We start from the raw sequence: 26,328 nt of genomic DNA, 5'->3' as shown, positions 1-26,328 counted from the left end.
TTTTAATATATGTTACATTATATCATCACCTGTATGGCTACCATCATAACTGAAGTGACAAGAATTGAGCTATTCAGGCTATGCAGCCTTCGAACCATATGTTAGAATCCTGTTTGAGGAAGTCCTACTTTCTCCCTTCTGTCCACTGTAGCATAGCCTCTTGGTATTATTCATTGTGGAAGTGTCCCAATATTGGAAAGCCTTCAGACAGTTGAAAATGTTAATTTTTATTCAATAACAGAAAAAGCAAAGAAAAAATAACGAACAAACTAAAAACTGCAAAATAAAAGCAAAGTACTGCAGATGGTAGAATTCTGAAATAAAAACTGAAAGTGTTGGAGAAACTCAGGAGATCTGGCAGCATTTGCAGAAAGACAAACAATTAATGTTGTTATGATCAGAGCAGCTGTCCCCTGCTCTATTCCCACACTTGACCCAATATAAGTAAGGAGATCCTAAATTTTAAATTTATTTAAAGGCAAGTGTAATGTGCAGTGGTCCAGATGTGATTTGATTGGTCCAACACTAAACTTTAATCAGAACATACTTTATTATTGTCACAGTTAAAATATTAAAAAATTACTGTACTTCTAACTCTATTGAAATATTTAGCAAGATAATGTATTACTTAATCACTAATCATCAACTGTTCAAATATAGCCAACATCCCATAAACACACACTTGGTAAGGCAATTTAGCAAAACAGTTAAGGTTCTCACATGTTGCCTGTCTCCAGTCCAGCAGAACAAAATACTGAAAGAAACAGTACGCCTCTTGTTATTTCTGAGAGGAAGCCCCGAGTTTAAGACTGTAGCAGCAGAGACCTCAAACTGCTAGCTCAGCAGCAGTAGAAACTTTTTCACTGAAAGCAAAACAAAAAACCTTCCTGGATCTGTGTGAGCCCTGACCCCATCCACTCATGCTTCTATTGTCTAGTAAAACATCCAGGGCTACCTCCAAGCTGTTTACCAACTGCCTCTCTGGCGTAGACTCCTGGCACCAGTGAGGTAGCACCTGTCTGCAAGAGAAACAGTACAGAACACATCTCTCTCAAAGGCAAAGTACTGTCACAATGTTTTGAGTCAATATGCTTCTTGAAGAAGAATCATATTGGACTTGTTCTGATCCCAGCATGTATTTATAATAGGACAAGTCAGATATCAGTAAGGAACTTGGCTTGATGATAGGTCATAATTTTACTTGTTTTGGTTTTAATAAAGTGGTTCTCACTGAAACATAAGCATGCAAAGCTGTTGATTTTGCTTTTAACAATAAACTAAGTTTATTATGAAAGGAATGTATCTAAAAAAGAAAAATAAACTTTCCACATACTATACAAATTCAAATAATTTAAACACCCGTAAAAGAATAATCCCACTTATCCCAAATGTTCCTTTATAAATTGAAAAGAAATACAACAACTTTTGTACAGTATCCAAAACACAACTCATAATGCTTACACCAGAATCTTAAATTAAGGTGTTAAGTCTTGTGACAAGCTTTTAAAGTAAAACTCTAACACACCCACACTTCACTGTACTCAGCTTTAACGAACCTTTGTTTGGGTTTCCTTCCCACTGCTTCTGGTGCAACATTTAATTCAAACATAATCTGATTGACTAAATCTGTCACTTCCTTCTGAGGAGCACTGCGCTATGTAACTATCCTGTTCCAGGTCTTCACAGGACTAACACGCAAAATCAAAACTATAAGTTTTTCAGTTACAGTTATGAACATTTCCCTTAATCTTAAAAAAAAATTCGAAAGCTCTTGAACAAACCTTTGAGGCCACATTATTTACCATGCTGTGTGGCCAACAATCTAAAATAAACAAAATATATTAGTGCTCAAAATACATGCACTCTACTCTTTTTAAAGGATAGAAACAAAAGAAGTGAAGACCCCCTGACACTCTCTCCCTCACACTCTTTTGGGTAGGTGACAGCATTGGTAAAATACAAAATAAGAGTTTCTTCTACCGTATCTAACCAGAAGAGAAAGTTGCCTTAACTGTCAAAACAAAAAGAGAGTGCCTTCAATTCTGGAAAAACAAGAATCAATGAATAAACAAAAAAAATGGCCCCTCCACCCCCCGATTCAGCCCCACCAACTACTCTTGCGGTAGGGACAACAGGGGGTTGAATTCTAACATAGTTTCCCTGGCTTGTTCAAATGTAAAGGAAACTGTTTAAAAAAAAAGGTCCCCTTTGCTCTGTCCTTTATGAATGCTCCCAGGACAGGAATAACAAGGGTTTCAAAATCCAAAATCAACTCGTTTTAACTCAAAATAAAATATCCTTACACCGACCCCATCAAGTATACCTGGGACATGGACAGTGCGGGGTTTAGGTAAAAGTCCCCTTTGGTTCTTCCAATGGGGCCCAAAATCAATACAAAAGGAAAATCAAACAGCCCTTTCCTGGGCACAAAACTCAGAAGAAACATAAAATTAAAAAGTCGAACAGAAAATAGCACTACTAAATCAAAATAACATTATTCGAACTGTTGATGCCCTCCAGCAGTCACAGCACCCATGAGTCATGAAAAGCCTCCATCTTACCCAGTGAGCACCTCATGCTGCTGCTCTAGAGATACCTGGGTGCAGATGGAACCATGAAAAGGGGGCAAGACAGTCAGAAACAATGAACCAATCCTTGGCCAACTGTCTGGACCTGTGAATGGCCATTTTGGCCAGGCCCAGGAACAAAGCCTTTACACTTGTCCATCCCTTTCCGCTCCGGGAAACTTGAGCAGCAGCTCCTTCATAATACTGCAAAGGGGCTGCAGACAAACAAACTCAAAATAGAAGAGAAAAACCATTTCCTCCAGGATGGGTTAGTAAATTTGCAGACGACACTAAGGTCGGTGGAGTTGTGGATAGTGACGAAGGATGCTGTAGGTTGCTGAGAGACATAGATAAGCTGCAGAGCTGGGCTGAGAGGTGGCAAATGCAGTTTAATGCAGACAAGTGTGAGGTGATGCACTTTGGTAGGAGTAACCAGAAGGCAAAGTACTGCGCTAATGGTAAGATTCTTGGTAGTGTAGATGAGCAGAGAGATCTTGGTGTCCACGTACACAGATCCTTGAAAGTTGCCACCCAGGTTGACAGGGCTGTTAAGAAGGCAAACAGTGTTTTAGCTTTTATTAATAGAGGGATCGAGTTCCGGAACCATGAGGTTATGCTGCAGCTGTACAAAACTCTGGTGCAGCCGCCTTTGGAGTATTGTGTACAGTTCTGGTCACCACATTATAAGAAGGATGTGGAAGCTTTGGAAAGGGTGCAGAGGAAGTTTACTAGGATGTTGCCTGGTATGGAGGGAAGGTCTTACGAGGAAAGGCTGAGGGACTTGAGGCTGTTTTCATTGGAGAGAAGAAGGTTGAGAGGTGACTTAATTGAAACATATAAAATAATCAGAAGGTTAGATAGGGTGGATAGGGAGACCCTTTTTCCTAGGATGGTGACGGTGAGCACGAGGGGGCATAGCTTTAAATTGAGGGGTGAAAGATATAGGACAGATGTCAGAGGTAGTTTCTTTACTCGGAGAGTAGTAAGGGAATGGAACGCTTTGCCTGCAACGGTAGTAGATTCGCCAACTTTAGGTACATGTAAGTCGTCATTGGACAAGCATATGGACGTACATGGAATAGTGTAGGTTAGATGGGCTTGAGATCGGTATGACAGGTCGGCACAACATCGAGGGCCAAAGGGCCTGTACTGTGCTGTAATGTTCTATGTTCTATGTACCTATACAGCATATTCAAAAAGAACGGCTACCCAATGAACACAGTCTGCCGATTTCTCAGCAACAAACCCAAACAAACAGACAAAACGTGCTCAGAAACCATAACCACGCCCCCCTACATCAAAGACATCTCTGAAATGGCTGCCAGACTACTCAGACCTCATGGCATCATGGTAGCCCACAAACCCACCAACACACTAAAACAGCACCTAATGAACTTAAAAGACCCTATACAGACGACAAGCAAAACGAACGTCATTTACAAAATACCTTGCAAGAACTGTGACAAACACTACATTGGATAAACAGGTAGAAAGCTAGCCACCAGGATACGTGAACATCAACTAGCCACAAAAAGACATGACCCACTATCACTAGTATCCTTACTTACAGATGAGGAAGGACACCGCTTTGATTGGGACAACACATCCATCCTGGGACAAGCCAAACAGAGACACGCACGAGAATTCCTAGAAGCATGGCATTCCAACCAGAACTCCATCAACAAACACGTTGATTTGGAGCCCATCTACCACCCTCTGAGAAAAAGAATAGGAAATGACATCACCAACCCAAGGAAACCTAACCAGATAAATAGAAAGCGGAACATAACACCAGCGCTTCACTGGAGGTTCACTGATGTTACTTAGAATGGTGATGAAACATCTGAAAACATGACATCAACACAGGAAATGACATCACCAACCCAAGGAAACGTAAACACATAAATAGAAAGCGGAACATAACACCAGCGCCTCACTGGTGATGTTACCTAGAATGGTGACAAAACATCTGGGAACAAACCGGCAAGCTCAGTGAACTAGCTTACATCTCGAACACAATAAAGAACCACTCACTTGTGGACCGAGAGGAGGAGAGTGCTATCTTGGAGGTGAAAGGAGGACGTCGGGTTGGCTGTGCACCCTTGCGACCAGTGGATCCTAACGCTGGTTCAGGGGAGCAGCCAACCTGCAACAATGGCTGCGGCAAGTGCTCGTGCCCCAGATCAGGGGGTTCGGAACACCATCCGTGTTTCTGTAAAGAAGGTGGATGAAGGTGCACCTGTGGACCGCACCTTCTTCGTGAAGAGGGTCCTGTTGGACTGTTGTGGGTTTGCTGCTGCGGACATTTACTGCCTGCAGGATTTCCCCGGGAGGTTTTTACGATGTGACCTTCCGGAGTGCCAAGCTTTGCGAGCGCTTCCTGGTGGTTTTCAAGGAGAAAGGAGGTGAGGGCCCCCTCTCTGTATTGACCGCTGTCCCGCTGTTTGTGATGCCAGCACAGAGGAGCCGTATGGTGACTGTACACATGTACAACCCGCATGTGCCAGCAGTTGATGTCCTGACCTTCCTCGGAAGGTATGTGAAGGTGGAAGGGGACCTAACTGACATCGTGGACCCCTTTGGCATCTGGACGAGTAAGAGGCAGGTCAAGGTGACGCTGAGGATGGGCGCAGACGGGAATGTCGCACACCCACCGTCCAGCTTCGCGATCGGTGGGAGCAGGGGCTACCTGACCTATGCAGGGCAACCTAAAGTCTGTCATGCCTGTGGTAGGTCAGGTCACATGGCGGCTGACTGCAAAGCCACCATCTGCAGGGAGGAGGGACACCTTGCAAAGGATTGCCCACGAGAGAGAAGCCGCAACCTTTGCGGGGAAGCGGGCCACTTCTATAGGGTATGCCCGCGGCGGGGTACCACCTACGCCCAGGTCGCCGGCAGGGAAAATGCGGGGCCAGCCCCCCCGGAGGAGAGGAAGGCACCAGGGCCCAGCAAGGACCCCACTAATGTGCAGGAGGGCCAGGCCGTGCAGGAGGGCTCAGCCCTGCAGGATGGGCCCGAGGCCAGCAAAGCACCCCTACAGGCTCCGATTTCCCCCCCACCCGACAACCCGGAGCCAATGGAGGCGGCAACAGGCGACCCAGGGGAGTGGACAACAGTCCGGAAAGCGAGGAGGAAGGTGCGTCGACGGGCCCAGGAACCGCAACCATCAGGTGGGAAGAGGCAGCTACAGGCGGGCTATAAGAGCTCCTCTGACGAGGAGGATTCGGAGAGGGCCCACCCGAAGCAGAAGTTGAAGGTCTCGAGGGGGAAGGAAAGCAGCACCCCGCTTCCAGGTGACGGGAGGCATCCTGAGGCTCCCTCCGACACCCAGTCAAGTGCCGCTGGAGCACTGGAGGGCCCCCCGGAACTTCCAGGCGGGAAGGAGGAAACAGCGCGTCCCCAGCCTGACCCAGAGCCGGACCCTCCTGCCTCCGCACCCCTGACGGGGGGATGCCACCCGGAAGGCAGCATGGACGGTTTCCTGAGCCCGGAGAGCGTCCAGCAGTTAGCCCGGGCAATGGGCATGAAGGGACAGATGGAGGGGCTGGACCTTGGACTTGGGGAGGGTACTGCGGTCACTGCCCACAATGGGGGTACGAGTTGCGAGCATTAATGTGCGCAGCGTCAAGTCAACCGCGAGATGTGTGTCCACGTTGGCCTACCTGACCACCATCAAGGCGGACCTCCTGTTTCTGCAGGAGTGCGGGATACCGCACCTCGGCAGGTACGGGAAATGGTCCGGCGCCTGGACCTGTGGGCCTTCGATCTGGTCGGGGGGTAACGACTGTCGCTCCTCGGGCCTGGCTATTCTGCTGCGGAGGCGCGACTTCACCATCTCTCAAGTTCAGGAGGTGGTGGGGGGGCGCCTCCTAGTGGCTGACATCACCTACAGGAATGCTCCCCTGAGGCTGACCGACGTGTACGCCCCAGCGGTACGGAGTGAGCGGTTGGCCGTCCTGCAGCGGCTTCTACCCCTGCTGGCCACGTCCAGGCCGGTCATCCTAGGCGGAGACTTCAACTGCATCATTGGTGCAGATGGAAGATCCGGCGTGGGGACAGCGGGTGGGGGGAGTCAACTGGACGTCACGTCCGGATTCCTGATGGGCACGGTGAAGGACGCCAAGCTGCTCGACGTCTTCAGCACCCCTGCAGACGGAGCGCAGCAGAGGTACACCTGGTCGCGGCCAGACGGGTCTATCCGCTCAAGGACAGACTTCCTGTTTGTGTCACGGACGTTCTCGGTCAGGTCCACCGGCGTCGAGCCGGTGTTCTTCTCTGACCACTGCCTCCTGCTGGCCGACTTTCACTTACAGGACGACCAGCCGGCTGGCAAGGGGACGTGGAAGCTGAACACAACTCTGTTGACCCCAGAGAACGTCAAGGAGCTTAAGAGGGAGTACGCCGGTTGGAGAACCGTGAAACCCCTCTTCGAGTCTCCTGGTGACTGGTGGGAGACAGTGAAGGAGAACATCAAGAGGTTGTTTGTCCTCAAGGGTGTTCAGAAGGCACGAGAGAGGCGGGGAAAGCTGTCGCGACTCCAGAAAAGGGTGCAGAACCTGCTCCTTCTGCAGTTGATGGGGGTCGATGTCACGGAGGACCTCCGCGAGGTGAGGGGCCTGAAAGCCTCGGTCTTCGCTGCGGAGGCCTCCAGGATAATCTTCCGGTCCAGGGTCCGCTCCGTGGAGCAGGACGAGACATGCTCGCGTTTCTTCTTTCAGAAGGTGCACAAAGAGAGCTCTGTGCTTAGCCGGCTGAAGGAGGACGACGGCTCGGTGACGTCGTCTCGGCCCGACATTTTGAGGATCAGCAGATCCTTCTATGCCGGACTGTACGACACGAAGCCCACGGACAGCACGGCCTCCGCGTCGTTCCTGTCGTCTATCGCAGGTCTTAGACGACGGCACGAGGGAGTGGCTGGACCGGCCAATATCCTGGACGAGCTGGCCAGAGCCCTCAAGTCCTTGCAGAGGAATAGGACTCCTGGAAGCGACGGCTTACCGGTCGAGCTGTATTCCGCTCTGTGGGGCCTGTTCGGCCAGCACCTGCTGGAGGTGTACGATAGTGCGCTTCGGGCAGGGGAAATGTGCAAGTCCATGAGGAAGGGCATCATCACCCTCATTTACAAGAGGAAGGGGGAGAGGGAAGAAATTAAGAACTGGCGTCCCATTTCACTTTTGAACGTGGACTACAAAATCCTGGCCAAGGTCATTGCCAACCGGGTCAGGTCTGTCCTGGAGTCAGTGATTCACCCTGACCAAACCTGTGCTGTGCCGGGCAGGAAGATCGCTGAGAGCCTCGCGCTCATCAGGGATACGATCGCCTACGTACAGGACAGGCGGGTGGACACCTGCCTCGTCAGCCTGGACCAGGAGAAGGCCTTCGACAGGGTCTCATGCTTACATGAGGGACGTCCTCTCCAAATTGGGGTTCGGGGAGGGCATCCGCAATTGGATCCGGCTGCTGTACGCCAACATCGTTAGCGCAGTCTCGATCAACGGGTGGGAATCAGACAGTTTTCCTGTTAGATCTGGAGTCAGGCAGGGCTGTCCACTCTCTCCTGCCTTGTTCGTGTGCTGTGTGGAGCCCTTCGCCGCCTCCATCAGGAAGGACGTGAGCCTGAAGGGCGTGACTATCCCAGGCAGAGGAGGCCTTCAGGTCAAGACCTCCCTGTACATGGACGATGTCGCCGTCTTCTGCACCGATTGTCGGTCGGTGAGTAGACTATTGGACATCTGCGGCCAGTTTGAACTGGCCTCGGGTGCCAAAGTCAATAGGGGTAAGAGCGAGGTCATGTTCTTCGGGAACTGGGACGACCGCTTCTTCATCCCCTTCACCGTCAGGACAGACTACCTGAAGGTGCTGGGTGTTTGGTTTGGTGGAGCTGGGGCATGCACTAAGACTTGGGAGGAGCGTATCGCCAAATTGAAGCAGAAGCTGGGCAGGTGGACACTCCGGTCCCTCTCCATCGCGGCTAAGAACCTGGTTGTCAGGTGCGAGGGGCTTTCGGTACTGTTGTATGTGGCGCAGGCCTGGCCTATTCCCTGGACCTGCGCCGCTGCGGTCACCCGGGCCATCTTCCACTTCATTTGGGGGTTGAGGATGGACCGGGTCCGCAGAGACACCATGTACAAAGACCTGGGAAATGGGGGAAAGGGCGTACCGAACGCCACCCTTGCCCTGACGGCTACCTTTGTGTGCGGCTGCATCAAGCTGTGTGTAGATCCCTCAGTACGCAAACACCAAGTGTCACTACTTACTGAGGTTCTACCTGTCCCCGGTGTTGCGAAGGATGGGCCTGGCCTCGTTGCCGCGGAACGCTCCGAGTAGTTGGACCGTTCCGTACCACCTGTCCTTCGTGGAGAAATTTTTGAAAGGAAACACCTTTGACCAGAAGGCCGTCAGGCAGTGGTCAGCACGTAGTATCCTCGGGACCCTTCGGGAAAAGGAGAGGGTGGATCCCGTCGTGTGGTTCCCCACGCAGACTGCCAAAGTCGTTTGGCAGAATGCCTCATCGCCAGAACTTTCAAACAAGCACAAGGACATTGCTTGGCTGGCGGTGAGAGGGGCTCTGCCAGTGAGATCCTTTATGCATGCCCGGAATCTCTGCACCACCGCACGCTGCCCTCGAGGTGGCTGCGGGGGGTACGAGACTGTCGATCACCTCCTTCTGGAGTGTGCCTATGCGCAGGAGGTCTGGAGGGGGATGCAGTGGTATTTGTCGAGGTTCATCCCGAGCAGCTCCATGACGCGGGACTCCGTGCTCTACGGGCTGTTTCCGGGGACGCACACCGAGACCAACATCAACTGCGCCTGGAGGACCATCAATGCAGTGAAAGACGCTCTTTGGTCTGCCCGCAACTTGCTGGTCTGCCAGCTGAAAGAACTGACCCCGACCGAGTGTTGCAGACTGGCGCACTCCAAGGTCCAGGACTACGTGCTAAGGGACGCGCTAAAGCTTGGGGCAGCCACCGCCAAGGTGCGGTGGGGAAAGACCACGGTATGAAACCCCTCGTCCAGAATAGAAAAAAGGGCCCTATCTGGTAACTGGGCCCAGCTGGCGCCTTCCCCAACTGGTCAGGGGGCCAACTGGGACTGTGCAGGTTGACGACTGCCGGGGCGGTTTCTTTGCTTTGTTTTTTTTTCTCTCTTTTGTTTTTTCCTTTAGTTGGTGTACGTACCCCCGGGTAACCCGGAGTGGCTTGCATGACTGGGTAGGTGTATAAATGTTTTATTTTTTGTACATTGTATGAATAAAGTATATTTTTTCAAATAAAAAAAAAGTGATGAAACATCTGAAAACGAACTTTCCAGCTCAGTGAGCAAACTTACATCCATAATATCAATGAGTCCAAGCAAAACATGAAATGCAGGGTGCTTAGTCAATTTCCACCTGTTGGAGTCATACCTTGCACTAAAGAATATTGCTGGAAATCAATCATTCGTGGAGTAATGCTATGGCAGTTTCTCTCATTAGTGTCCTGGCCCAACCAGCTTCAGCTGTTTCATTAACATGTCCTCCATTATATGGTCAGAGTTGAACATATTTATTAATGATTGAACAAAGCTTCAGCAACGTTCACATCACCTCAGAGACTGAAGCCAATTCAGTGTCCATACTCATCAAGGCTTGGACTACATTCAGGCTTAGGCTGACAGTTTGGGCCATTACACAACTGTCATATTCAACAAGACCAAGCCTAATTATCTCCGTTTGACATTCACCCGCATTGTCATTGTTGAATCCCCCACTGTCAATATCATGGGGAAACCAATTACCAGAAGCTGTAAAGGCCCCACCACATAAATGCTGTCATAGTTAAAAGGAGTTCAGAGGCTGGGAATTGTGTGGTCTGCCCACTGTCTGCAACGCACAATTGTGAATACTGTCCACAATGAGCGCTACTGCAGCAACACACGTGAAATTTGATATCATCTTTGACAAAACAGCCCTTTTATCACCTCAAACATTTGTTCCCTCCACCACTAACACACAGTCATATTAGTGTGGACTATTTACTTCAATGCAATGCAGAAACTCACCAAAGCTCCTTGACAGCAGCATTCCCATCTATGGCCTCTATTACCTAGGAGTAGGATAACAACAGGTTCTGGGGAATACCACCATCTCCAAATTCCTTTCAAAGCTCATACCATTTTGCCTTGGAACTAAATTGCTGTTCTTTCACTTTCCTGGAATTCCCTTCCCAGTGCACTGAGTGCTGCCATACAATATGTACTGCAGTATTTCAAGAATGTGCCTAGCCATCACCTTCGAGGCCAGTTAGAGATGGACAGTAAATACTGGCTAATTGGTAACTCCCACATCCTGTGAAAGAATAATAATGAAAATTTATCTAACCTTCATAATCTTGAATATTTCAATGACGTAACTTCTAATTTCTTTAAACTCCAGAGAACATGGATATAATTTATTCAGCCTCAACATTTGCTGTACACTTCTTTTTGATTTTTTTTTAAGTTACTTCTTTTACTGGAACAAGTCTGTTTGTTTTATATAATAATTAATTCACTGCAGAATTCCAATTGAAGTAAATTAGAAAGATGAATGAATTTGTGTGAAGTCAAAATATTCAATCTCCAAAAGTTATTTTCCAAATATGGCAATATACAAAAAAAAATTGATATTGCTATTGCTACCATTTCAATTTGTTTCAGGTTTTTCAATGCACTGAGCTCTCCCACTGCCAGTACCACCCAGAACAAGTGGTGTATCCTTCAATAAACAACCAGTTGACCACTCCAGGAATTGGATACTATCCTTGTTGTAAGCAGAAAGTCCTACGGTTTGATCCTCTTCAAACGAATACTGTAAGTATGAAGAAAATAGACAAAATATTTAGGTATATATGATTAATACAACATCAGAAATATTTTAAGCCGTATACGTTTAGCACGGCGAAGGTTCAGTTGCCTGCCTAGGCATTTTCAATTCTATTCTCCTTTATATCTAAACCTGTTTCTCCATAACATGCAGGATTAAAAAATGGTCTGTGGTATTTTTCATGGGTTCTTTTTGCAACCTATCACGGGCAAGTAATAAGGGTGCCTGTGTTGGACCTGTTTCCATAGAGGTAGAGCCTCGTTTATTTATTTGTAATGTTGGTCAGAGTTGGATCGATACTGCTAGCTTTGAGCACTCAGCAAGGGCCTAGAAGCAGATAAATGTAGCAAATGCTGCAACTAGCTTGGCTCATTTTAAGGGGATTCTGTTTCTTTTGAAAGGGAACTACATTGACTGAGCTGGGCTACTGCTGGATGCTATTTTTGCTGTTTTGAAAAAGAAAAGTGAAATGTTAAGGCAGAGAGAGGGTTCCCATGTACATGGATGTGCTGTTCAAGTCCTTAGTCATTAAAATGAATTTGAGAAGGACACTATAGTGCTTTGTGCAAGATGAAAGGTTCTCAAGGACCACCTTCAGAAAGGTTTGGGAACAGGTGGCCAGCAAGCTTCATTCTCAACTAAGGGGCAAGAGTTTGTCATTCCACAAGATGTCTAACAACATAATGGTCAAGGACGGCAAGTGTATCTCCACTTGGCATCTTCCAGCACACCACCAGCATTTAAAGCTGATCAACACAGGCACCCTTATTACTTGCTCATGATCAGCCCTTAACACTCAGAATTCATGCCTAACATCCAGATACTTCAACCCACCTTTACATATTTCAACAAAACCAGTATCACACCAGGTTTCATGACTTGACCTGATACATGTTGTGTTACATTCGAGGTTGGAGGAATGCACTTTTGTACTAGTCCAACTAGTTAATAAGTAATAACATAAAACAAAATACTTCTTTGACTTACCAAGATGACTAATGAAATAATTTATTTAACATTTTAAACAACAGGATCCATCAACCAGGTTTCTTAAACACACTAAAACTTGACCAATTACTACAACTTTATTGACTAACATACACAGTGGGTCATAAATATCCCCAAAAAATATACAGAAACACAGACACTCTTTCACTCCATCTCTCTCTCAGGAAAAGATTTTAAAAAATGAATTTCTCTACAGAGATTGGCCTTCTGAAAAATATAACTAGGTAATGGGTTAAGCTTGAAGGATGAAATTTAGAATGTTCCTGTCCATTGCTCTGGCTGGCATGTTCAAGTCACTAATCATGGACAGGAAATGCAAAATTGAGATGTTTCTTCAATTATGTTTTCTAAAGAACAAATAGGTTTCGCTGTGAACTCACAAAGAGGATTTTGTTCTCAGAAATAAGAGATCAGCTAGCACCTTGTTCTTAACAATCTCCCTTCAACTCTGCTTGTTCTTATCAGACTTCCTTCCAACTTAGCTAGATTAAAGAAAAGCACTTCTTCAAGGCTATAACTATTCCAGAAGAGTCACAACAGAAACCTACAGTGAAGCCTACATGTCTCACTAGTTGTGTCATTTACAGAAAGCCTTGTCTTTTTAAAAAAAAACTATGTCCATAGGGAAATTTCAATGATCTCTTCCAAAGAAACCACTCTAGGCATTTCCACAAAATTTGAAATAAATCCCTCAAATTTTAATATTCCAAGCAATATCAAATATAAAATATCTTCTTAACGTAACTACAAGCTCAGATACTGGGAGCACTGTACCTACCTTGGAGTCAAGTATAGAATTGGGATGAAGGCTGGGAGGAACAGTAGGCTGTGTGCTCTTCAAACTATCTGGGGTAAAGGCTAGTATATGTGGCAGCTTACCAGAGGTGAGGTTGCAGAAAACTGCAATGACTGGTTGAGGTACAATGCTGATGAGGATATATCCTGAAAAACTACATGTATTGGTTATATTATCAGTCAGCCTTGTATCGGTGTGCATGGAGGAATCCGTCTACAGGTTAGAGTCATTGTGCAGAATTTTCCTTTTCTGCGGCCTTTAATCCATTCCGTTATTATTGCTGCTGACCCAGAGGCACTGCTTGGATAATGTTTTGGATGATGGGATAGTGAGTAGCAAGTAAAATTCACGCCAAACTGGATCAAGGTAATGATCTACAAAAAGGCAACCTGACTACTTCTCCCTGAAATTCAATAGCAGTAACATTGGTGAATTCCCTCAACATCAACATCCTCTGGCTCGCCATTGACCAGCCATGTGAATACTGTGACAAGAACCCTTCAGAGGCTGGAAATTCCGTGGTATGTAACTCATGTCCAAGTTCCCAAAGTTCTCTGGCTGAGCATGACATTTTCAGTGGAAATCTGGAAAGAGCAACAAACGATGACCTTGCCAGTAGTATTCCTATCCAAAAACAAACAAATGGAAAAGACATCCACAATACTTAAGTTTACAATGGCAGAAATTATTCTACATTGTCTAACCTACATTCTGGTGCTTCGATCTTTTATTAAGGTTAGTGCTGAATATTTTGCAGCTATACTTCAGTAAGTGATGACTGAATACATTGAATGGACCTGCAGAAACCAAGTTTGTATATAAACCATCTAGTCTACCAGGAAAGTTGAGTGATATCAAGCCAACATCAATTTTGATTGCTCTAGTGCAATCAGAATGCCCACACAAATGCTTTTCCCAGTGTGGAAAGCTGCATTCAGAGAGAATGCAGATGCACAAGACCCACGCACCCCCACCCCCCCAACCCAAAAAAGACCTCGGGTTTGATAAAGTCATTGGGGACGCTGATAGAGAACTGTAATTTGTAATGCATGTTTTCTGCTTAGACTCCTGTAATAAAGATCCCACTCTTGCACACATCGGATGAAGACGTTTCTCCTAGTCCTCTGTGTGATAATTTTATGTTGCTAACCCTTTGACGTAGATGATTTTTATTTGTTTGAAGTCAGTCAGTGCTGTTGAATAAACCTGCCTTTATATTCTAGTTTGTCGGCTAAGTTGCTGAAAATATGAGCTGGTAATGGTAAGGGAAACATGGCATCTAGGTCCTCAGTGAACATTACAACCATTTATGTATCTAGTTAACTAGTCAGATTTTAGGATTATGAAGTGAGTAATGGAAAAACTGAAAGGAAAGTAAGAGATCAAGTTATTATATTCAGTGCCAAATCAGGCATGGAAAAAGGAGAGAAAATATTGAATGGGAGAATAAAATTAAGGAACAGTAAAATAAAAGTAAACACGAGTTTTTTTTAAAAGTCTATTTAAATACCTGATAGGTGAAACTCCCGACTGATCATCCAGTCATAGAATAGTTACAGGGCAGAAGGTGGCCATTCAATCCATTGTGTCTGTCTTGGCCCTTTGAAGGAACAAATGTGTAACTCTTGCAATTTTCCAGTTCTCTGGCATCACACCAAGTCCAGGATTGGAAAATTAGGTCACATGCTTCTGCAATATCCAGATCCAGCACTTGAAGAGTTGTTGGAGAATGATTGCTTCTAATAGTGGCTGCTCCTATATCCAGTTCTGGCCGCGTAGTTATAGGAAGGATATTATTAAGCTGGAGAGGGTTCAGAAGAGATTTACCAGGATGTTGCCGGGTATAGAAGGTTTGAGTTATAAAGAAAAACTGAATAGACTGGGGCTTTTTCACTGGAGCATTGGAGATTGAGAGGCAACCTTACAGAAGTTTACGAAATGATGAGAGGCACAGATGGAGTTAATGGTAGTTGTCTTTTCCCTAGAATGGGGGATTTCAAGAGAAAGGGGCATATTTTTAAGGTGAGAGGAGAACGAGTCAGAAAAGACATGTGAGGCAATTTTTTTTACACAGAGGGTGAGTGGCATGTGGACTGAACTTCCAGAGGAAGTGATGGATGTGAACACAATTACGATGTTTTAAAAGGTTTTTGGATAGGTACATGAATAGGAAAGGTTTGTAGGGATATAGGCCAGGAGTAAGGCAGTTGAGACTGGTTTAGTTTGGGATTATGTTTGGCATGGATTGGTTGAACTGAAGGGTCTGTTTCCATCATTCTGTATGATTCAATGACGTTATAATTTAATTTCCCACATGACATCAGTTGGCTGAAGACGGGAATTCTGTTTCTCAATTGAGAGGAACTCCTGCCTCAGAGAACTGCCAGCCAATATGATTGGATAGCAGCTCTCTAGTCCTAACAGTGCCAGAAGCTGTAGAGAACAGGATTGGGACTGCAAGCAATTTTCCAAAGCCTGAGTTCCAGAGTCAAGGAACAAGTAACTATGGGATGTCAGGGCTGGGACCTGAGGCCTGTATGTGGACAGAGAAGGGGATGTTGTTAAAAATGCCAAGCAGCAGGGAGCGCCCGTGGGAACAGACCAAATAAAGTAGCACCATATGCTGAAAGGAGGACACTGATAGAGGTGCTATCCCTCCTTTTTTGCCGGAAGCCTGAGAAAGGTCACTCTCTGGTCCTTTCTTTTAAGAATGCACCATCAACTCACCTATAGATAGTAAGAACAGCTGATGCCAGAGTCAGAGGTAACAGTGTGAAGCTGGATGGTCGCAGCAGGCTGGGCAGCATCAGAGGGGCAGGAAAGCTAACATTTTGGGCCGGGAGCCGCCTTCAATTCTGAATTTGAGCATGGTCAATCCACCTACTATGCACATCTTTGGACTGTAGGAGGAACCCATAGCAACCAGAGAAAACCTGCACAGATACAAGGAGAATGTGCCAACATGGTAGAATTGAGCCTGGGTCCCTGGTGCTGACAGGCAGCAGTGCTAACCACTGAGCCACTAAGTCATATGACTGCCTTATACTCGTCCATTTTACCATAAATGAGACTGTCCAAAACTCAGTGTATGAATTTAATTTTTGTGACTTTGTCGATGGTGAGGCAAGCAGCAAAAGGCCTTGCAATTCTAAGGGGAGGCCAAAGAAGCTAAAAGCAATTTTTCAGTCTTGGCTTTTAAACGAGTATCTGTTTTTCACCTGAGGTCTTGCAAAATTTACATGCTAATATCAGCATAGCCACTATTATTTTTACAACATAAGGCCCAATATTTCTATAAGGTTATTTTGTATAAATTTTTCTTTGTATTTTTGCTCTTGAATGTATATTCTTGTGCCTTTTCAAACTAATTGTTTTGCTGCTTTTGTGCCTAACAATAGTTCTGTATCTTTCTGTGATATATCTATATGCTCAAATTACTATTTAAGTAGCAAAGCCAAACAAACCTAAGATCAGAAGATATAGGAGTAGAAATTTGGCCATTTGGCCCGTCGAGTCTACTTTATCATTTAATCATGGCTGATAAGTTTTTCAATCCCATTCTCCCACCTTCTCCCCATAATCTTTGATCCCCTTAACAATTGAGAACTTATCTATCTCTGTCTTAAATATACTGAATAATCTGGCTTCCACAGTCTTTTGTGGCAATGAATTCCATAGATTCACCACTTTCTGGCTGAAGAAGTTTCTCCTCCTCTCCCTTTAAAAAGGGTCTTCCCTTTACCTTGAGGCTGTGCTCTCGGATTCTAGTCTCTACTGCTCGTGAGAATATCTTCTCAACGTCCACTCTATCCAGGCCATTCAGTATTCCGAAAGTTTCAGTTATATTCCCCCTCAAGCTTCTAAATTCAATTGAGTATAGACCCAGAGTGCTCAAACGTTCCTCACATTTTAAGCCTTTCATTCCTTCAATCATTCTCGTGAACCTCCTCTGGACCCACTCCAGGGCCAGTGCATCCTTCCTGACATACGGGGCCCAGAATTGCTCACAATATTTTAAGTGTGGTCTGATCAGACCCTTATAAAGCCTCAGATGTACATCCCTGCTTTTATATTCTAATTCTCTTGAAAAAAAATGCCAACATTGCACTGGCATTCCTAACTACCAATTCAACCTTCAAATTAACTTTAAGAGAATCCTGGACTAGGACTCTCAAGTCCTTTATCACTTCAGCTTTCTGAATTTTCTCACCATTTAGAAAATATCCCAAGCCTCTATTCTTCTGACCAAGGCGCATGACCTTACACTTTTCCATGTTGTATTCCATCTGCCACTTCTTTGCCCACTCTTGTAAACTGTCTAAATCCTTCTACAGCCTGCCCACCACCTCAATACAACCTGTCCCTCCACCTGTCTTTGTATCATGTGCAAACATAGCCAGAATGCCTTCAGTTTCTTCATCTCAATCATTAATGTATATAAGGAAAAGCATCTTTGCAATTCTTTCATTCTCTGGAGTCAGAGTTGCTCCTTCACTTTGAAATGGTTCCATGCACTACTTAGTCTTTTGCTTTATTGCTTTCAGATGTTCTCCCTCTAATAGTAAGGCTGTTATTAATATTTTTTTGCTCCCCTTCTAATCTCTCTTTTTTCACCTCCCTATTGACATGTTCATGAACATTATTAGTATGAACTTCAGGATTGCCTTTTTTTCAGGTCAGTTTCATTGAATCTCTATTTATCCATTGAATTTTTACATCAATAAAGACTGAAAGAACTGCAGATGCTGTAAATCAGGAACAAAAACAGAAGTTTCTGGAAAAGCTCAGCACTCTGGCAGCATCTGTGAAGAAAAAAAATCAGAGTTAACATTTCAGGTCCAGTGACCCTTCCTCCTATACGTCAATGCTCCCCCTTTCACCATATTATTTTTAATTTTATACATTTCTTTTCCCTGAAGGTAGCTTACTGATCTAATCTCTCAATCTTTCTGCTAACTTTTTTTCCTAATTATTTTGGGACAAATCCATTCTCATCTTGGCAAACATTTCCTAATCTTTTCTTCACATTTTTTTCTTCTTCCTTATCCTAACCATGTTGAGTTAATTGTTGCCCAGAATTTTCTAATATTTACAGATCCATTATTTACCCTGCAACATTTCTCTGAACAGTGCTTTTCTTCACATTGATCAAGGGAACACTTCTGGATGCATTCTAAAAGGTGGCATACACTATGACTGCATGTATTACTATTATTCCATTGTGTGGAGGCACTGGTGTTGGACTTCTTCTGTTGCGTATTTGGTTAGTAAAAATTGCACAATGTTCCTTTGTTTTGTCTGGCATATCTTTTTGTTTTCTTCTGAAAACAGCTTGATGATCTGTAATGCTCACCTGGAAATTGTTATATGATCAAGTTGGGCTAGATTTTCCTCAGTAACCCTGCCACCTTCCTCATCCTCAGAAAGTGCTATAGCCATGAATATTAAGTTTCCAGACTTGTTCAAACTTATCTGTATCTCTTTTTTTGCTGTTGCATTACATCACTCTGCAGCTAATAATGAAATTTAGTTGTGAATGCTTTATGACTTCATTTACGTACTGTCAATGGTGACTCCATTATTTTTGACATTGATACTTACTCTTTACCCCAGTTTTCTCATTTTTCGGGCCTCCTTGCCTCATCTGCAATGCTTTTATCTCACTACCATTGTATATTGCATTTTCTCTTCTGATATTTTATCATTGTTCATTTCTGCTATGTATTCTGATAGCTTTGTTAGTTCCTCTCCTGCCACTCACCAAGACATTCCTCAACTCCTAATACATTAAATTTAATTGATTCAATCACTTCTCAAAGGCACTTTGTATAGTCAACAATTAGTGATATTCAGATCCCACGAACAAATTGTGAAAATCAGCTATTCACTGTATTTTAGATAATCTGTACACAGTGCTGTTGTAGTATCTAATAATTCTGTCTTGGTAATTATTTTAATGTTTTTAATTGACAGTACATAATTCACTGGTTTATCTGGCAAGTCCTTGTGAACTGCCTGTGAGTTTACTTCTTCCAGTAAAACAAACTTCGGATTATGACAACAAGTTCTGGATGTGAGTTTGCTTGCTGAGCTGGAAGGTTCGTTTTCAGACGTTTCGTCACCATTCTAGGTAACATCATCAGTGAGCCTCCGACGAAGCGCTGGTGTTATGTCCCGCTTTCTATTTATCTGGTTAGGTTTCCTTGGGTTGGTGATGTCATTTCCTGCGTTGGTGATGTCATTTCCTGTTCTTTTTCTCAGGGGATGGTAAATTGGCTCCAAATCAATGTGTTTGTTGATGGAGTTCCGGTTGGAATGCCATGTTTCTAGGAATTCTCGTGCATGTCTCTGTTTGGCTTGTCCTAGGATGGATGTGTTGTCCCAATCAAAGTGGTGTCCTTCCTTCTCTGTATGTAAGGATACGAGTGATAGTGGGTCATGTCGTTTTGTGGCTAGTTGATGTTCACGTATCCTGGTGGCAAGCTTTCTGCCAGTTTGTCCAATGTAGTGTTTGTCACAGTTCTTGCAAGGTATTTTGTAGATGACGTTTGTTTTATTTGTTGTCTGTATAGGGTCTTTTAAGTTCATTAGCTGCTGTTTTAGTGTGTTGGTGGGTTTGTGGGCTAGCCTGATGCCAAGAGGTCCGAGTAGTCTGGCAGTCATTTCGGAAATATCTTTGATGTAGGGGAGAGTGGTTATGGTTTCTGAGCCCGTTTTGTCTGTTTGTTTGGGTTTATTGCTGAGGAATCGGCGGACTGTGTTCATAGGGTACCCATTCTTTTTGAATACGCTGTATAGGTGATTTTCCTCTGTGCTGCAGTGTGTGGTGGCTCGTTGGAATAATGTTCTAATGCAGCTTCGTTTGTGGGTGTTGGGATGGTTGCTCCTGTAGTTCAGTATTTGGTCCGCATGTGTTGTTTTCCTGTCGACGCTGGTTTGAAGTTCCCCATTGGCTGTTCGCTGTACTGTGACATCTAGGAATGGCAGTTTGTTGTTGTTTTCCTCCTCTTTTGTGAATGTTATGCCAGTAAGGGTATTATTGATGGTCTTGAATGTTTCCTCTAATTTGTTTTGTTTAGTGATGACAAAGGTCTCATCCACATAGCAGACCCAAAGTTTGGGTTGGATGATTGGCAGAGCTGTTTGTTCGAGTCTCTGCATTACTGCCCCTGCTAAGAACCCTGATATCGGAGATCCCATGGGTGTACCGTTGGTTTGTCTGTAGGTTTTGTTATTGCAAGTGAAGTGGGTGGTGAGGCATAGGTCCACTAGCTTGATGATGTTGTCCTTGCTGCTGAGGTTGGTGGTGTCTGGTGTATGTGTCTTCTGTTCTTTTAATAGTGTCATCAGTGTTTCTTTGGCCAGGTTGATGTTGACGGATGTGAACAGGGCTGTTACGTCAAAGGAGACCATTCTTTCATCCTCTTCTATCTTGGTGTCTTTGATGGTGTTCAGGAATTCTTGGGTGGAGCGAATGGAGTGGTGGGAGTCTTCTACTAGGTGTTTTAGTCTTTGGTGTAGTTCCTTGGCTAATCTGTAGGTTGGTGTTCCAGGTAGCAACACTGGGCCCAGTGTTGCTACCTGGAACACCAACCTACAGATTAGCCAAGGAACTACACCAAAGACTAAAACACCTAGTAGAAGACTCCCACCACTCCATTCGCTCCACCCAAGAATTCCTGAACACCATCAAAGACACCAAGATAGAAGAGGATGAAAGAATGGTCTCCTTTGACGTAACAGCCCTGTTCACATCCGTCAACATCAACCTGGCCAAAGAAACACTGATGACACTATTAAAAGAACAGAAGACACATACACCAGACACCACCAACCTCAGCAGCAAGGACAACATCATCAAGCTAGTGGACCTATGCCTCACCACCCACTTCACTTGCAATAACAAAACCTACAGACAAACCAACGGTACACCCATGGGATCTCCGATATCAGGGTTCTTAGCAGGGGCAGTAATGCAGAGACTCGAACAAACAGCTCTGCCAATCATCCAACCCAAACTTTGGGTCTGCTATGTGGATGAGACCTTTGTCATCACTAAACAAAACAAATTAGAGGAAACATTCAAGACCATCAATAATACCCTTACTGGCATAACATTCACAAAAGAGGAGGAAAACAACAACAAACTGCCATTCCTAGATGTCACAGTACAGCGAACAGCCAATGGGGAACTTCAAACCAGCGTCGACAGGAAAACAACACATGCGGACCAAATACTGAACTACAGGAGCAACCATCCCAACACCCACAAACGAAGCTGCATTAGAACATTATTCCAACGAGCCACCACACACTGCAGCACAGAGGAAAATCACCTATACAGCGTATTCAAAAAGAATGGGTACCCTATGAACACAGTCCGCCGATTCCTCAGCAATAAACCCAAACAAACAGACAAAACGGGCTCAGAAACCATAACCACTCTCCCCTACATCAAAGATATTTCCGAAATGACTGCCAGACTACTCGGACCTCTTGGCATCAGGCTAGCCCACAAACCCACCAACACACTAAAACAGCAGCTAATGAACTTAAAAGACCCTATACAGACAACAAATAAAACAAACGTCATCTACAAAATACCTTGCAAGAACTGTGACAAACACTACATTGGACAAACTGGCAGAAAGCTTGCCACCAGGATACGTGAACATCAACTAGCCACAAAACGACATGACCCACTATCACTCGTATCCTTACATACAGAGAAGGAAGGACACCACTTTGATTGGGACAACACATCCATCCTAGGACAAGCCAAACAGAGACATGCACGAGAATTCCTAGAAACATGGCATTCCAACCGGAACTCCATCAACAAACACATTGATTTGGAGCCAATTTACCATCCCCTGAGAAAAAGAACAGGAAATGACATCACCAACGCAGGAAATGACATCACCAACCCAAGGAAACCTAACCAGATAAATAGAAAGCGGGACATAACACCAGCGCTTCGTCGGAGGCTCACTGATGATGTTACCTAGAATGGTGATGAAACGTCTGAAAACGAACCTTCCAGCTCAGCAAGCAAACTCACATCCAGAACCTCTACCTGAGCTACAAATCTTCTCAAAACTCGCTATGACAACAAGTTTTGCATCTCTTGTGCCAATCACTGTCACCACGCCTAATTGTTTCTGGGGACTAAATTTCCAAAAGAAAAGTCAATAATAATTCATCAGGACCTTGACAAGAGATTGCTATGTTCATATACATAAGATGGCCAAACATATTTCTTTCTATTAATTTAACCATTGCAGAAACTTAGGCAGTCGTCTGCAGCAGTAGGCATGTTTCAATAAATATTGCTCATCATTGAACAAAATGATGTATCCTGGGGCAGATTGTTTAAAAGAACAATATACTCTTGGATATTTTCAGAGAATTCTGCAAAAAAAAATATTATTTGAGTGGAGCTTGAATTTTCTGAGGGTCAGAATGGTCATGCAAACTATAATTGATTTAACAAGCTGTCCTTCTATATTTTGTTTTACCCAGGGTTGTAAAGTGCGGGATCATGTTGTCAAATTACCCAGTCAGCTACAAAATGGTAAAATTACTTCAGTATCAGTCAACCAAGTGTACTGTGATGTTCTCCAGCACAAGGATGTTGTCTGTGTGCCATTCAGTAAAACAGAGGAGAGGTAACTTACAAAAAACCTAATCATCAATGCGCACTTTTAAACTTGGCATTTTTGTTTTATTCTTGTATATTTTTAAAGTATTCAATTTTTGGATGCTGGTTCCTATGTTGTTGTTTTGAAAAAATGGCTTTAAGGAAGAAGATACATGAAAGGTTCATGAGTCCTGACTGACAAGTCATTGCTGCATTTTGCTATGTTTTAACTTATTAAAATGTTTTTCTTATATATATCTTTACGCATTTACTAATGCTGCTATCAGATTCTATGTTTACATTTATCTAAATGTATATTCATATAATTGTATAATTAATCTATTTAAAGTATATATGTGATTTTATTTTATTATCTTTCTGGATGTCAAAGCTATTGGAGTCGGTATATCCTTGCATGAATTTGGTACATTTTGGATGCAAATCAAAATATCCAGAGATTTCAAATAGTCTGAAAACCAGAATAAAGCAGCAGAATAATTTCCAGATACATAATTTTTGATATCTTATCCAAGCATATTCCCAAAGTTTGCACTTAGTTTAGTTCTGTTGATAGTTTTGTTTTTATTTACATATACTAACAATCAGACGAATAGTTATGAAAATAGCAAAAATTTTAACATTGCCAAAAACTTATACTTCAACGTAAAACAGCAAGCTAAATTGTTTGACAAATTATGTGATTTTGGAAAAAGCAAAGAGTCTTGTCATTGAGGAGAGATAGTAGGAACTGCCGATGCTGGAGAATCTGAGATAACATGGTGTTGAGTTGGATGAACACAGCAGGCCAAGCAGCATCAGAGGAGCAGGAAAGCTGACATTTCTGGTTGAGACCCTTCTTGTGAAATGGGGGAGGGGAAGGGGATTCTCAAATAAATAGGGAGAGAGGGGGAGGCGGATAGAAGATGGATAAAGGAGAAGATAGGTGGAGAGGAGATAGACAGGTCAAAGAGGCAGGGTTGCAGCCAGTGTAGGTGAATGTAGGGGGGGGGAGTTAGGGAGGGGATAGGACGGTCCAAGGAGGACAGACAGGTGAAGCAGGCGGGATGAGGTTGGTGGGTAGGAGATGGGGGGTGGGGCTTGAGGTGGGAGGAGTGGTTAGGGAGGCAAGGACAAGCTGGGCTGGTTTTGGGATGCGGTAGGGGGAGGGGAGATTTTGAAGCTTGTGAAGTCCACATTGATACCCTTGGGCTGCAGGGTTCCCAAGTGACATGAGATGCTGTTTCTGCAGCTTTCAGGTGGCGTCATTGTGGCACTGGAGCCCAGGATGGACATGTCGTCCAAGGAGTGGGAATGGGAGGGGTAGTTGAAATGGTTCACAACTTGGAGACGTATTTGTTTGTTGTGAACTGAGCGTAGGTGTTCCGCAAGGCGGTCCCCAAGCCTCTGCTTGGTTTCCCCGATGTAGAGCAGGCCACAACGGGAACAGCAGATGCAGTATACCACGTTAGCAGATGTGCAGGTGAACATCTGTTTGATGTGGAAGGTCTTCTTAGGGCCTGGGTTGGGGGTGACAGGGGAGGTGTAAAGGTAGGTGTAGCACTTGCTTCAGTTGCAGGGCAAAGTGCAGAGGGTGGTGGGGCTGGACGGGAGTGTGGAGTGGACAAGGGAGTCATGGAGAGAGTAGTCCCTCTGGAAGGCAGATAAGGGTGGGGACGGAAAGATGTCTTTGGTGGTGGGGTCAGATTGCAGATGGCGGAAATGTCGGAAGATGATGCATTGGATTTGGAGGTTGGTGGGGTGGTATATGAGGACGAGGGGGATTCTGTTATGATTGTTATTGTGGGGTCGGGATTGTGAGGGATGAGTTGTGGGAAATATGGGAGACATGGGCGAGGGCATTTTCAACTACTGTGGAGGGGAAGTTGTGCGCCTTGAACAAAGAGGACATCTGGGATGTCCGGGAGTGGAATGCCTCATCTCGGGAGCAGATGCGTTGGAAGCGAAGGAATTGGGAATAGGGGATGGCCTTTCTGCAGGAAGGTGGGTGAGAGGAGGTGTAATCTAGGTAGATGTGGGGGTTGATAGATTTGAAATGGATATCGGTTTCCAGGTGAATGCCAGGGATGGAGACAGCGGGGTCCAGGAAGGAGAGCGAGGTATCAGAAATGGTCCAGGTGAACTTAAGGTTGGGGTGGAAGGTGTTGGTGAAGTGGATGAACTATTCAAGCTCCTTGTGAGAGCACGAGGCGGCGCCGATACAGTCATCAATGTAACGGAGGAAGAGGTGGGGGATAGGGCCAGTGTAGCTTTGAAAGAGGGATTGCTTCACATATCCTACAAAGAGGCAGGCACAGATTGGGCCCGTGTGGGTACCTATGGCCACTCCCTTTGTCCATAGGAAGTGGGAGGAGTTGAAAGAGAAGTTGATGAGCATGAGGACGAGGGTATCCGTGGAGGGGGACTGGTCAGGCCTGTGGGACAGGAAGAAGCGGAGGGCCTTTAGGCCATCTGCATGGGGAATGCAGGTGTATAGGGGCTGGATGTCCATGGTAAAAATGAAGTGTTAGGGACCGGGGAATTGGAAGTTCTGGAGGAGGTGGAGAGCATGGGTGGTGACACAGATGTAGGTAGGGAATTCCTGGACCAAAGGGGAGCAAATGGAGTCCAGATAGATGAAGATAACTTTGGAGCAGAAACAGGTGGAGACAATGGGTCAACCAGGGCAGTCAGGTTTGTGGATTTTGGGAAGGAGATAGAAGCGGGTGGTGTGGGGTTGGGGAGTGATGAGGTTAGAGGCTGTTGGTGGGTGGTCATCTGAGATAATGAGGTTGTGGATGGTTTGGGAGATGATGGTTTAGTGCTCGGGGGTGGCGTCATGACCAAGGGCGCAATAGGAGGAGGTGCCAGAGAGCAGGCGCCTGGCCTTGGCGATGTAGAGGTCAGTACGCCATACTACAACTGCGCCTACCATGTCTGCAAGTTTTATGGTGAGTTTGGGATTGGAGCGGAGGGACCAGAAGACTGTACGTCCTGTGGGGGAAGAGGTTGGAGTGGGTGAGAAGGATGGAGAGTTTGAGGCAATCGATGTCTTGATCACAATTGGAGATGAAGAGGTCGAGGGAGGTTAGGAGGCCTTGGGCTGGTGTCCAGGAGGAGGGGGTGTGTTGGAAGTGGGAGAAAGCTTCAGTAGAGAGAGGATTAGACTCACGGTTAAAGAAGTGGAGGCAGAGGCGGCGGAAAAACTGCTCAGTATCCAATCGTGAGTAGTATTTGTTGATGTGTGGGTGGAGAGAGACAAAGGTGAGTCCTTTACTGAGGACTGATCATTCGCCTTCAGTAAGGGGGAGGTATGGGGGCGATGGTGAAGATTCGGCAGGGCTGGGTGGAGGTGATCCCTGTTATTGATACTGTCATGGCCAGATGTATCTGAAGGAGGCGGATTGGTGAGGATGAGGTTAATTATGTCTTTCCGCCCTATTGATTCTCTCACTATCTGCCACAGACACAGTCCAGC

At 45.1% G+C, this 26,328-nt stretch overlaps 1 protein-coding gene across 7 annotated transcripts in view; it reads left to right on the top strand.

Moving 5' to 3' along the window:
• Positions 1-26,328, top strand: part of sanbr (SANT and BTB domain regulator of CSR) — a 147,987-nt gene that overhangs the window by 55,554 nt on the left and 66,105 nt on the right. For all 7 annotated transcript variants that reach the window (XM_048536884.1, XM_048536888.1, XM_048536881.1 and 4 more), the window contains 2 exons: positions 11,244-11,396; positions 22,736-22,881. In XM_048536884.1, coding sequence (XP_048392841.1) covers positions 11,244-11,396; positions 22,736-22,881 — 299 coding nt within the window. The remainder of the gene's footprint in view (positions 1-11,243; positions 11,397-22,735; positions 22,882-26,328) is intronic.

The sequence above is a fragment of the Stegostoma tigrinum genome, chromosome 9 (genome assembly GCF_030684315.1).
Source record: "Stegostoma tigrinum isolate sSteTig4 chromosome 9, sSteTig4.hap1, whole genome shotgun sequence".
Classification (NCBI taxonomy): Eukaryota; Metazoa; Chordata; class Chondrichthyes; order Orectolobiformes; family Stegostomatidae; genus Stegostoma; species Stegostoma tigrinum.
This window is presented reverse-complemented; position numbering and strand designations above follow the sequence as displayed.